The sequence below is a fragment of the Cottoperca gobio genome, chromosome 21, assembly GCF_900634415.1.
Source record: "Cottoperca gobio chromosome 21, fCotGob3.1, whole genome shotgun sequence".
Taxonomy (NCBI): Eukaryota; Metazoa; Chordata; class Actinopteri; order Perciformes; family Bovichtidae; genus Cottoperca; species Cottoperca gobio.
In genome coordinates this window covers 5,059,815-5,073,174 of record NC_041375.1, presented here as the reverse complement: position 1 = coordinate 5,073,174, position 13,360 = coordinate 5,059,815, and the positions used below count along the sequence as shown (strand labels likewise).

The 13,360-nt window shown below is 41.3% G+C and overlaps 2 protein-coding genes across 2 annotated transcripts; both read left to right on the top strand.

The window, feature by feature from the left end:
* The first annotated feature begins 6,943 nt into the window (after positions 1-6,943).
* On the top strand, positions 6,944-9,054 carry LOC115026485 (GPI-anchored CFEM domain protein A-like). Its single transcript, XM_029459331.1, has 3 exons — positions 6,944-7,036; positions 7,488-8,035; positions 8,880-9,054. The coding sequence occupies exons 1-3, from the start codon at positions 6,944-6,946 to the stop codon at positions 8,917-8,919; spliced, it is 681 nt and encodes a 226-aa protein (XP_029315191.1). The 3' UTR covers positions 8,920-9,054.
* Positions 9,055-9,271: 217 nt separating this feature from the next.
* LOC115026619 (keratin-associated protein 21-1-like) lies at positions 9,272-11,753 on the top strand. Its single transcript, XM_029459497.1, has 4 exons — positions 9,272-10,304; positions 10,437-10,475; positions 10,567-11,066; positions 11,386-11,753. Exons 2-4 carry the CDS (start codon positions 10,457-10,459, stop codon positions 11,419-11,421), a joined length of 555 nt encoding a protein of 184 aa, XP_029315357.1. The 5' UTR covers positions 9,272-10,304; positions 10,437-10,456; the 3' UTR covers positions 11,422-11,753.
* Positions 11,754-13,360: the final 1,607 nt, after the last annotated feature.

Genomic DNA, 13,360 nt, shown 5'->3' with positions numbered 1-13,360 from the left:
GAACTGTTCTCCTGAGGACTCGCTGTCCACCCTCCACATCTGATAAATGCTACGCTAAATGCTGAATGCTAAGAGCATTCAGACTCCTGTGAGTTTGCTATTTTTTCAAGAATCTTTACATATTTATTGATGTTGCTACTGTCACAACTATGATGTGTCAACACCGTTTCTTTTGTAAAGAAATCATTATTTTATATTATGATATAAATGTATGCATTTTAAGTAAAGGCTAGAGGCAGCTAGCAACAGAGAGAAAACAAGATGGCTCCTGTATACAACATTTGACGACATTTTTGTCAACACCGTCAGGTTTTCTGTCTTATTCATATTTAAAACATTGCAGTTGTAGTTTTTATCTTGCCGTTCGCCATTGTTAATATTTACAGAAGGATAACTTGTACATAACAAATAGTTTGTTGTAATGAGGCCACTGTCACCACCGTCAGGTCTGTGTCACCACCGTCAGGTCTGTGTCACCACCGTCAGGTCTCAGTCTCCACCGTCAGGTCTGTGTCACCACCGTCAGGTCTCAGTCACCACCGTCAGGTCTGTGTCACCACCGTCAGGTCTGTGTCACCACCGTCAGGTCTGTGTCACCACCGTCAGGTCTCAGTCTCCACCGTCAGGTCTGTGTCACCACCGTCAGGTCTGTGTCACCACCATCAGGTCTGTGTCACCACCGTCAGGTCTGTGTCACCACCGTCAGGTCTCAGTCTCCACCGTCAGGTCTCAGTCACCACCGTCAGGTCTGTGTCACCACCGTCAGGTCTGTGTCACCACCGTCAGGTCTGTGTCACCACCGTCAGGTCTCAGTCTCCACCGACAGGTCTCAGTCACCACCGTCAGGTCTGTGTCGTGTCACCACCGTCAGGTCTGTGTCACCACCGTCAGGTCTGTGTCACCACCGTCAGGTCTCAGTCACCACCGTCAGGTCTGTGTCGTGTCACCACCGTCAGGTCTGTGTCACCACCGTCAGGTCTCAGTCTCCACCGTAAGGTCTCAGTCACCACCGTCAGGTCTGTGTCACCACCGTCAGGTCTGTGTCACCACCGTCAGGTCTCAGTCACCACCGTCAGGTCTCAGTCACCACCGTCAGGTCTGTGTCGTGTCACCACCGTCAGGTCTCAGTCACCACCGTCAGGTCTGTGTCACCACCGTCAGGTCTCAGTCTCCACCGTCAGGTCTGTGTCACCACCGTCAGGTCTCAGTCTCCACCGTCAGGTCTGTGTCACCACCGTCAGGTCTGTGTCACCACCGTCAGGTCTGTGTCACCACCGTCAGGTCTCAGTCACCACCGTCAGGTCTGTGTCACCACCGTCAGGTCTCGTGTCACCACCGTCAGGTCTGTGTCACCACCGTCAGGTCTCAGTCACCACCGTCAGGTCTGTGTCACCACCGTCAGGTCTCAGTCACCACCGTCAGGTCTGTGTCACCACCGTCAGGTCTGTGTCACCACCGTCAGGTCTGTGTCACCACCGTCAGGTCTCAGTCACCACCGTCAGGTCTGTGTCACCACCGTCAGGTCTGTGTCACCACCGTCAGGTCTCAGTCACCACCGTCAGGTCTCAGTCACCACCGTCAGGTCTCAGTCTCCACCGTCAGGTCTGTGTCACCACCGTCAGGTCTGTGTCACCACCGTCAGGTCTCAGTCACCACCGTCAGGTCTGTGTCACCACCGTCAGGTCTGTGTCACCACCGTCAGGTCTCAGTCACCACCGTCAGGTCTGTGTCACCACCGTCAGAATAATGGTGAATACAAAAACACAGAAAGAGAAACTTAAATGGAAAAATAAGAGAAATTATTGAAAATATATTTATATTAGCCAAACTATTACTAAAAGAAAGTGTGCAAGAAACGTAGATGTACAAATGAGATATATACAATAAGAATATGAAAAATGACTGTGAAAACATATGTACAGTAAATTAAGTATTAAGTGGTAGTGTTGTATGAGGAAGAGTTTGTAGTGCATCTGGACTGTAAGGAGGTCCATCCTACTGTGAGGGACAGACAACAATGATGAGCATCAAATGTGACTTTTGTGATAAAGCGTAGTGCTGATGATACGCTTGGTATTCTTATTGTGCACATAGCTACATGTGGCTGATGGTACAGATTATACACATTGATACAGTTTACCCTCCGATAAGAGGCCAGAACCTGCCCCGACCTGATGGACTGCTTCAGGATCAGGAAGTGTGGCGCCACATAAAAGGAGCAGCAGGTGACAGCTGTGACTGAGGATCTGCTATCCAGCACACAGTAAGTTAACCTCTAAAACTTTTGATGATCTGTGTGTGTGTGTGTGTGTGTGTGTGTGTGTATATATATATATATATATATATATATATATAGATATAGATATGTAAATGTCCCCGTTGTGGGACTAATAAAGGATTTCTGATTTCTTATTCTGATATATATGTATATACAGTCAGGGGTCGGGAACCTTTTTGGCTGGGAGAGCCATAAAAGCCAAATATTTTTTTTATGTATTTCCTTGAGAGCCATATAAATTTGAATGCAACTTTATGCGTGCATTTTTTAATATAACACGTCTCCGAGTACTAATAGCAGGTATCAGTGTTTCATTGAACAGGTGCTCTTTTATTAAATAAACTAAACACTTACGTTATTTATCTCATATATGAGCACGTTTCAGTGTTTACTGCACGGGTGTCAAACTCAAGGCCACAATTATATCCAGCCCGCGAGAAAATGTCATATGTCTGTCATAACTGGCCCGACGGTTTTGGTAATTAAATCAATGCATGGCACAACCACGGGGAAATACATTTGAGGAAGAATCTAAATGTGTAAATGAAATGAAAGTTTTTGGAAAGCAAAGGGAAACACACCACAGATCTCTGGGACAATGTGAGCTGGACTGTTTGTGCGACATAACGAAGCATCTCACTGTTAAACCTGCAGCTTCAGGGCCGTGTGATCACGGACATGTATGATGCAGTGAGAGCTTTCTAAGCCGAGCTGCCTGTGGGAGACTCTGATGCAGAAGGAAACTTTGGTCACTACGTGTTTCCAAACACTGACAAACATCTCCCCCGCTGTGTTCCCGACAGCATTCTGCTGATGCACTGAGAGACTTTAACGACTTTGCAGCTCAGAAATTTAAATTGAACTGCTCAGCAACCCGTCTGCAGTTGACTTAAATATGTTCCATATCTTTTTGCACTTTATGTTTATCCTGTAAAATAAATGTGGACCGTGTTTGGCCCTCGACGTAGTCCCAGTTTTTAATGTTGGCCCTCTCTGTGAATGAGTTTGACCCCCCCCCGGTCTACTGCTTGCTTTGCGCAGTTTCTCCTCTGCTCGGTTTCGCGACGGGCGGGGCTCCGCCCCCTACACCCCTACACCCACAACAGTATATATATATATATATATATATATATATATATATATATATATATATATATAAACAGTATATATATATATATATATATATATATATATATATACACAGTATATATATATATATATATATATATATATATACACAGTATATATATATATATATATATATATATATATATATATACACAGTATATATATGCACTTAAAATGCAGAATATTTATTTTCATGATCACATGTATGTTTGTATACCAAAAACTATGTTTGAATCTTTATAATAGTGCATGTAGCCACAACACTGTATAGTCGTGTTTCTACCTACTGTAGACACTTAAGTGTCTCTGATATATATATATATATATATATATATATATATATATATATATATATATAGATAGATAGATAGATAGATAGATAGATAGATAGATAGATAGATATATATATATATATATATATATATATATATATATATATATAGATAGATAGATAGATAGATAGATAGATAGATAGATAGATAGATAGATAGATAGATAGATAGATAGATAGATAGATAGATAGATAGATAGATAGATAGATAGATAGATAGATAGATATATATATATATATATATATATAGATATATATATATATATATATATATATATATATATAGATATATATATATATAAAGGATATATATATATATATATCCTTTATATATATATATATATATATATATATATATATATATAAAGGATATATGTGCTGAGGGTGGCAGTCATTTTTGGTGTCATTTTGAATTGTCACACCTCAACACGCCAAACAGTTGATTTACAATTACTTTTGAATCTCAGGTGTGTGTTTTTATTTCCTGTGTGAAAAGAGATTTGTTTGCTTACAGAGGATCTGTGGGAAATGTCTGGACACCGAGGTAAATAACATCTGCTTTTAGTTCATCCTCTCCTCTTTCTTCCAAATGCATTGAATGTGTATTACATACTAGACTTCACGTTTACTAAATATTGATTTCTGACTATAATAACAGGAGGACACTGTCGTGGAGGAGGCCATGGACATGGACACGGACACGGACATGGACACGGACACGGACACGGACACGGACACGGACACGGACACGGACAGGGACACGGACAGGGACAGGGACATGGACATGGACAAGCTGGTTGCCATGGGGTGAAGCGAAGGCGAAAGGCAAAGCATGGCCACAAGCATATCAAGTGTCACAAGAAGGGGAAGGACTGTCACGGGGTAAGATTCAAACAGGAAGCATACAAGTTGTGTGTAATCCAACCTAATGACAGCAGGAACTCTCTGCTCATCTGTTCATTCATGTAACAGGATTGACCTTTTGTAGCTCTTGAACAATGGTAGGAGGATTAGGCTTCCTCCAATTAATAGCAAATACTTTTCTTGCAACCATCAACAAAACGTGCAGTTTAAACACGGGTCTGTGGTGAGCAGGTGTTCAGGTGATACTTCCAGTAAGAAGCAACGTGTCAGCGTCTTCTTCTTCTTTGACGTTTTTCCAAACTGTTTGTATTTTCGCACTAAATAGACTACACCACAGCATTTAATGGTAGGATTGTTTTAACCTTTCAATCAAATCCATAGCTGGCTCTCAACCCCCTGTGACATATAGAGCATGTTTCCCCAGGCCTCATCGTCCACTATTGTGTTCAGCTCCAGTTCTCATTGTCCTTTCATATGTATAGTGTTTTTGTAAATACTAGATGTGTTTCTTGTTGATGCAGGGTGTTCAAACAGATGTATTAAAGGGGTTTATATAGTGGTTGGTTCTCTTTTAATATGATCCCGGTCTGTATTTTTGTCATATAGTTTCTAATTTGTATCAACTGTTTATAGGTCACTTTATAGGGAAAAGCAAACTTGTCAATAAATCGTTTCTTTAAGGTTATTTATGCAGTGGTAGGAAAGTGTACCCTGAGAGGCAAGTGAGAGAAATCAGATGATTCATGTTCTAACTCTGATCTAAATAGTTTCTTTTATCCATTACAAACTGATGTCACATAACTTACTAATACACAATATATGTACCTTCTACAGAAGGTAGAGTGCATTGAGAAATAATTAACCTGGTCATTAAACATGAACTGAATGAATATTACAACAGCTATAACTTCACTTCAAAGAAAATCACCTGTGGAAAAAAGGTACCTTAGAAAAATCACTTTCGCAAAAAAGAAAGTGTCTCCACCTGTTTCACAGACGGAAGAAGAAATGAAGGAACTTAGAAAGATTATCCTGGCAAAACCTGCTTTCACCTGTGTCATAAACACAGGAGAGAAAACTATTTTTTTATTTAATAACAGTGAGTACAAATGTAATTGTGCCAGAACACCATTCACACACATTCACAGCTGCCGCTTGTCACCACAGTCTGGACTGTTGGTCAGTGGAGCAGATGGGGATTTAGTTCCATGTTGAAGGACATCTGGAGAGGGACTCCTCCCTGCTGAGTTATTCTGTCTGCCCCAGTGAACCTGTAACCCTTGGGACACACTGACTCTCTTCTCTGCTCCGCAACTGAAAAATAATTTACAAACTCATTATCACTGACTGAATTGTTTTGTTTGTTTTTTCCTGTATGTTGGTTCCGGCTGTAGTCCTCCAGCAGCTCCTGCAGCAGCAGCTCCTCCAGCAGCAGCTCCTCCAGCAGCAGTGACTCTGACTAGATGAAGGTTCCTGGATGGGGAAAGAAACCAGACGAGTTACAACCTGCAAGCCTTAGAAAATACCAGTTTTCACTGACTGTATGGATCTGTATCAATAAAGTTTAAAGTGCAATCAGAGCTTCAGTTGCTCTCTCTTCTGACTGCTGGGACATTTCAGTTTTTGTCTCTTAACACACAGATTATTGCAATTGTTGCTTATCTGGTGCCATGTTGATACTAAAACATAGGTAAGAAAAAGGGTTTTAATATTTAGATTTTCTTTTGCTGCATAATATAATAAATTGGGATATAAGAAACATATCTCATATTGTTTTATTGTTATTTATTCAGTTTTACAACGTGTCCCTTGTAGTGGACATTGGGTCAATCTTTTAAACAAAAAGTACATTTCAAGACCTGATTTGGTAATGTGGCGGTAAAATAATAAATGATTTCATCATCATTTGGTCCCTCAGTAATTCTGACTCAGTGTTTCCTGAAGTATGGAAAAGTGGAAGAAGCAAGTCCGACTGTACCCCGCAAAGGAACATGGGTTGAAATGTGTTTTTTGTAATGCTTAAAATAACATGCACTTCTAAAATCTTAATATAATATTGACTCTCATAAATAAAAAAACAACTGCCATAGAACATTGTTTGCTGCAATTCCAACTATTTAAAAAGACGTCCTGTGTTGGCCACACCCCCATGTGTGTTTCACAGTGCCTCAGGACATTAGGACTGCATGCATGGTGTTTGAAATAAAGGCCTCAGTTTCATGTCCCCCACAGAGGACACAAATGAATTGCAGGGTCTCAGGAGGATATTTAACAATATTTTAAGTGTATCTTTGCACACCTCACAAAACATTTTGGTGGGAGTTCAGGCTCTGCCCCTGATGATGGCTATTGGTTTGTGTCTAGGTGAGGTGTGGCTTGATATAAAGGCAGAGTCAGCTGACTGCTGTCACTGTGGATCTGCGCTCCAGCACACGGTAAGTTCACTCGTAGCAATCTAAGGACATTTACCATAAAATATGTGTGTGTATTTCCTTTGTTGACTGTATAGCATTATTTTGTGATCTTTATCATGAAGACATACCCTTGTGACAGGTAGCTTAGTCTTTATACAGTGATGTGAGACATTGCTTATGATATTAACTAACTGCATAATGCAGGACTTCTGACTTACGCTGCCTGTTGTAACATTTTATAAAGCACACTGTCGTTTCCCCTGTGGACTGCAGGTGCTTTGTTTCTACACATTATAGCAGTTTCAGGGTTTGGATCTGGAATTTCAAGATGTACTGGAATAACACAGGTAAATAACTCTCTTGTTATAACTGTCTTTCTCATCCCTGTCATGTATTTCAAACTTTTTATTGGATTGACACTAAGTGTACATAACTGAATGAGAAAATGATCCATCCCTTTTTGTTTAACCAGGAAGCCAATATCCCTCAGGCTTTCCCCCTCAGCCAATGCCAGGAGGATACCCTCCTCAATGTCCACCAGGCATCACCCCGTCCCAACCCTTCCCTCCTCAATGTCCACCAGGCATCACCCCGCCCCAACCCTTCCCTCCTCAGCCCTGTGGGCCACCTGTGTACTATCCTGGAGCTCCACCTTGTGGAGGGTGTGGACCTGGCTATGGTCCTGGTCATGGGCATGATCATAGTCATGACTATTGTCCTGGTCGAGGTCGAGGTCGAGGTCGTGGTCGTGGTCGCGGTCATGGTCACGGGCATCACGAGCATGGGCACGGACACGGGCATCATGAGCATGGGCACGGGCACGGGCATCATGAGCATGGGCACGGGCATCATGAGCATGGGCACGGGCACGGGCATCATGAGCATGGGCACGGGCACGGGCATCATGAGCACGGGCATGGGCATGGGCCTGGGCACGGGCACGGGCATGGGCATGGCCACAAACACAAGCATGGTCACATGCATTGCCAATGCCACAAGAAAGGAAAGAAGTCCCACGGGGTAAGCTCCAGATTATTTATTGATCAATGCAAAGTGCAAATCATGGAGTCTCTTCTATTGTACCAATAAGTAGCCAATAACAGTTGCAGGTGCAATTAATCAAAATGTTAGTTAAATAATAAGAAATTAACAAATCACAATCTCAAAGATTCTTAATTTAGACAATTAACTCAGTTCCCAGTTTAATATGTGTGACATGCCAGCACTGAGCACTCTAATACAACATTAATCCTGCAATAAATCCTACCTTCATAATGTGAATCTGTTTGAGGGAGGTGTTGATTCAACTGCATGGGACAAAGTAGTAGAAACACCTGTCACCTGAGGTTTACTTTGGCTCACAATGTCTATTTGTCTATAAGATGTTTAGGCACCACTTGGTTAAGCATAATGAGAGATCACCAAGAAGTGGCTACAATCAATGTTTGTGAGAAAAACAATGAAAGTGCTACCTGTAACGATCACTTATAGTGAGGAACCCACAGAGAAGTATCTCTTTACAGCTCTCTTCAGCTGTTTGCTTTGGATTCAGGTTCTAGGTTTAAGGGTTGCCCAAACCAAAAACACAAATAGAAAAGCAGCAGCAGTTCCTAAATAGAAAGTTTAAAGGAAGTCTAAAAATGAAATGTTTTCTCAAATAATCGTGTTTTTAATGAATTCATAATCCAGAAATATTTTCATCATTCAGAGACACACCAACAAAGCTGAAGTCATTCATCAGTCATAACTTCTTTCATTTTGTTACAGTGTTATTGATTATATTATTCAATGATGAATTCATAACTTAATTAATTAACTGGCACGTCATCACTGAATGAAATGACAATGTTGTTCCCTGATGTAGTCCTCAAGCAGCTCCTGCAGCAGCGACTCGGACTAGATGAAGATGCTGGAAGGAAACAAGTTGCCACCTGGAAACCTTCATCCTGCTACCTCAAAGCACTGCTTCCCAGCCTGGGGTCGGGACTCCACATCTGTTAGCAAAGCTTTGCGGCGGCCTTGATTTTTTACTAATAAAAAATTTAAAAAGTTGGCCTATATCTCAGAAGTTGATTAATTGAAATTCTTATTTTGAGAAGTTTTTATTATTAGTGAAGATATCTATTTTTTATTTTTTATCTCACTGATTATGGGCACACTGAACACACGCTGCTATAAGTAAGCCGTTAACACAACCAAAGAGCTAATAAAACAATGGCCAAGTGTTAGGGAGAATAAAACACAGAATCTCTCAAAAAAAGAAGTGAAAAATGTTCCATGTTTTTTTTTCATCTGTAAAACAGGTGGAAAAAAAGTCAGGATCATTTTTATTAATTAAAAGTGTTTGTAATGCTCATTTCAGCCACAAGAGGCTGACGTGCACCACTACCACGTCTGCACCACCAGTGCATGGAGAAATTAAACTCACCTGGAAGAAAACCTGAAAAGCATTTAGAACATGAAATAGTGGGACACGTCAGACTCTTGTGGTCGAAAGGAGTATTACAGTAACAAACACTTGATCCTGGCAAAACCTTTTTTCACTTGTTCTGAAGTTCTAAACACAAGAGATATTTTTTTTAAATCAGACTTGGAAATTGGATCACCAGAATAGTTTTTGAAAGGACTTTTGAAGTAGCGTATACCTTTGATGTGTTAGACACTGATCAGTAAGTGTTCCCTTGTGATAAACAACATAAAGCTGTTTTTCTGTTCATCATTAAAGCAAGTCATCCCTACGATGCCCTGCTTCTCAATTCTACATTTTATTTGACCTCAAGGTTTCCTATTACACTGTGTGTGTTATCTACCAGTGTGTATTCATATTATCTTTATTTACCCAGGGAGCGTTGAATTAAGACCTTTGTTCTATAATAGTTACACTCCCTGCCACTCCCCATTACCTTCACATGGACCCAGTTTTAATCACCTGCATATTAATGACGAATGAGGTGGAGGGGTGGGGGATTTCTAGCTAGAGTGTCGTACAGTGTATACTGTTCATATTGACTGTAGGTTAAAGATTACACACACACTCACACACACACACACACACACACACACACACACACACACACACACACACACACACACAACACACACACACACACACACACACACACACACACACACACACACACAAACAAACACACACACACCCATTTAGGTCACAAAGCAAAAAGGTTCTGACGGGAGTTCAGGCACTGCCTCCAGTGATGTAAAGTGGACTGCACATAAAAAGAAGCAGCAGGTGACGACTGCGTCTGCTTGATCTGCTCTCCAGCACACAGTAAGTTCAGCTCAGAAACTCTGCTGAGGATTTGCAGCTCTTTAAGGTTTTGAAATACAGAATGATTGTTTATGTGTGTTAGATGAAGATGAACTTTGTTGATTTGTTTAAATTGCTTTTGTTTGTTTTAAGGAGTGATCTGAGGTTTCAAAATGTACGGACACAACCAAGGTAAATAACACAGCCACTGTCAACTATAATAAATATGAATGACATACTTGATAATCACTTTTGCGAAGTATAATTTTTCCCTTATGTTCAGGAAACCAGTACCCTCCTGGTTACCCAAACCATCCTCAGCAGATGCCAGCAGGATACCCTCATCCTCCAGGCTCTGTCCCACCACCAAACTACCCTCCTCAACACGGAGGCCAACACGGACCTGGACCTGGTTATGGACCTGGACCTGGACCTGGTTATGGACCTGGACCTGGTTATGGACCTGGACCTGGACCTGGACAGGGCCACGGACCTGGACAGGGCCACGGACCTGGACCTGGACAGGGTCATGGACAAGGCCAGGGCCACGGACACGGAGAGGGCCACGGACACGGCCAGTGCCACGGACATGGAGAGGGCCACGGACACGGCCAGGGCCACGGACACGGAGAGGGCCACGGACACGGAGAGGGCCACGGACACGGCCAGGGCCATGGACACGGAGAGGGCCACGGACATGGGCACAAGCACAAGGATGGTCACAAGCACAAGGATGGTCACAAGCATGGCAAGTGTCACAAGAAAGGAAAGGACTGTCACGGGGTAAGTACATTTTCTCAAATTTGAGGTATTACATATTGGTTATATTTGCTCCAGAATCTAGAATATGTATTTTCATAGTTTTTTCTATTGCAAATTTCATGGCATACAAGGATCAGCAATTCAGTAATAATAATGAATTATAATTATGGTAATAATAAATATTTATTTAACCTAATGTGAACTTACCATAAGAAATCAAAGAAATGCTGTATTTTTGGTCCAATATTAACAAATCATTGCCAATTTTTTAGTCAAGAAATGAATGACAGTGATTGAAGTGATTCATGGAGTCTGTGTGTTGTGTTCATCCTCACCGTAGTCCTGCAGCAGCTCCTGCAGCAGCGACTCTGACTAGATGAAGATTCCTGGATAGGAGGAGAAACAAGACAAGTTGGCACCTGGACATCTTCATCCTTCCTAGCATACATTATAATCAATATGTTACTCCCTGAATATTTCTTCACATATCTTTTTTTTTTTTTTTTTAAAGGATATTTTTACAAAAATGAACACCCAAACGTAATCAATCTCTGACTCTCTCCTGACAAACCTCCAGGATCCAACAATGCTGGGTGTTTGAAAATGAGTTTAGATCAGCCATGCAATGTAACATGTCATAGCTTCTGACACATTACAGGCATTATTGTATCCATGATTGTGTTTGTGCTCATGTAAAAGTCACGACACATGCCAGTAAAGTAACAATACAATGTCTTGCTTTTTCATTTACTTTTGTCTCCATTCTTCTTAATAAACCTATTTGCTACTCTGGCTAAAGTCCCCAAGGTGTGCTCTTTATTTGCCCAGGGAAGGTTGACATCACACCCTGGAACTGCCAGTGCAGCCATCCTAATCTCTGCTTGATAGCCTGTGACAACAACACTTGTTAATGTTGATATTCACCCTTTTTTCAGCAAACCTTTTTAAACACCTGCACAGTATTTGACAGTGAGTGGTGCAAAATGCATCCAGATCCTTCAATAGCAATGATTTGAAGATCATATTCAAAGAATTGTGTTCATCATTTTACTTAAGTAAATTATAGTATAGTATAGTCTTGTATTGTTTTATTGTACCGTTATGGCATAGCATAGCATAGCATAGTAGCATAGCATAGTATAGCATAGCATAGTATAGTAATATATTGCATAGTATTGTATAGTATAATATATTTTTGTGTAGTTTAGCATTGTATTATTGTATAATATAGTATAGTATAGTATGTTTTAATTATTTATTAATAATAATAATAATACATTTTATTTGTAAAGCGCCTTTCAAAGCTAAAAGCAGGACAACAACAACAACAACAACAACAACAACAACAACAACAAGAACAACAGACATAAGATTTTACGGAAAGGCTTTTTTGAAGAGAAAGGTTTTTAGGCTCTTCTTGAAGGAGTCGGTGGCCTGAGGAGCCCTCAGGTGTTCTGGGAGGGAATTCCACAGGTGAGGAGTGGCTGAGCAGAAGGCCTGATCGCCCATGGTGCTAAGCTTGGTCCTGGGGGGGTGGAGCAAAGTTTTTTAGAGGAGTGGAGGTTGCGTGTGGAGGTTTGTTGAGGGAGGAGTTCCTTGAGGTACAGAGGAGCATTTCCACTGATGGGTGAGTAGGGAGATTTTGTATTCAATCCTGAATGAGACAGGAAGCCAGTGGAAGGAGTGGAGAATGGGTGTGATGTGGTTATATTTTCGCACCCTCATCAGGATCCGAGCGACGCTGTTCTGGATATATTGGAGCTTCTTGAAGGCTCCCGCTTGGAATCCCGATGAGGAGAGCGTTGCAGTAGTCCAAAGGGAGAGTGTGGGGCGGAGTTTTGCAATGCTCCTGAGGTGGTAGAAGGAGGTCTTGCACAGATGTTTGATGTGGATGCCAAAGGTCAGATGATGGTCAAATCTTACACCTAGGTTGGTGACTGATGGTGATAGGGGGATGTCTTCGCCAGAAAAAGTGATGTGGGTTATGGGGGAAGACTGGACCTGGTGTGGTGTGCCAACTATTATTATTATATATCGCCGAAGGTACTGTTCCTCATCAAAAGTACAATGTTCTCTTTAAACAGAGAAATTCCCAAGCTCTTAATTGGTGGGAAAGACCGTACAGTGTATTATGAGTAATACCATAGTAGAGAAATACTGACTTCAGATCAGTTATTTTCACAAATCGACTCATTAACAGAAATGAACTTGTCCAGAAATCTTAGCACAGAAAGTTTGGTCACACCCTAATAAATTCCTCATTCCAAATAAAGTAAAATAGTTTCACATGAAGATACTGTATTACATTATAGATA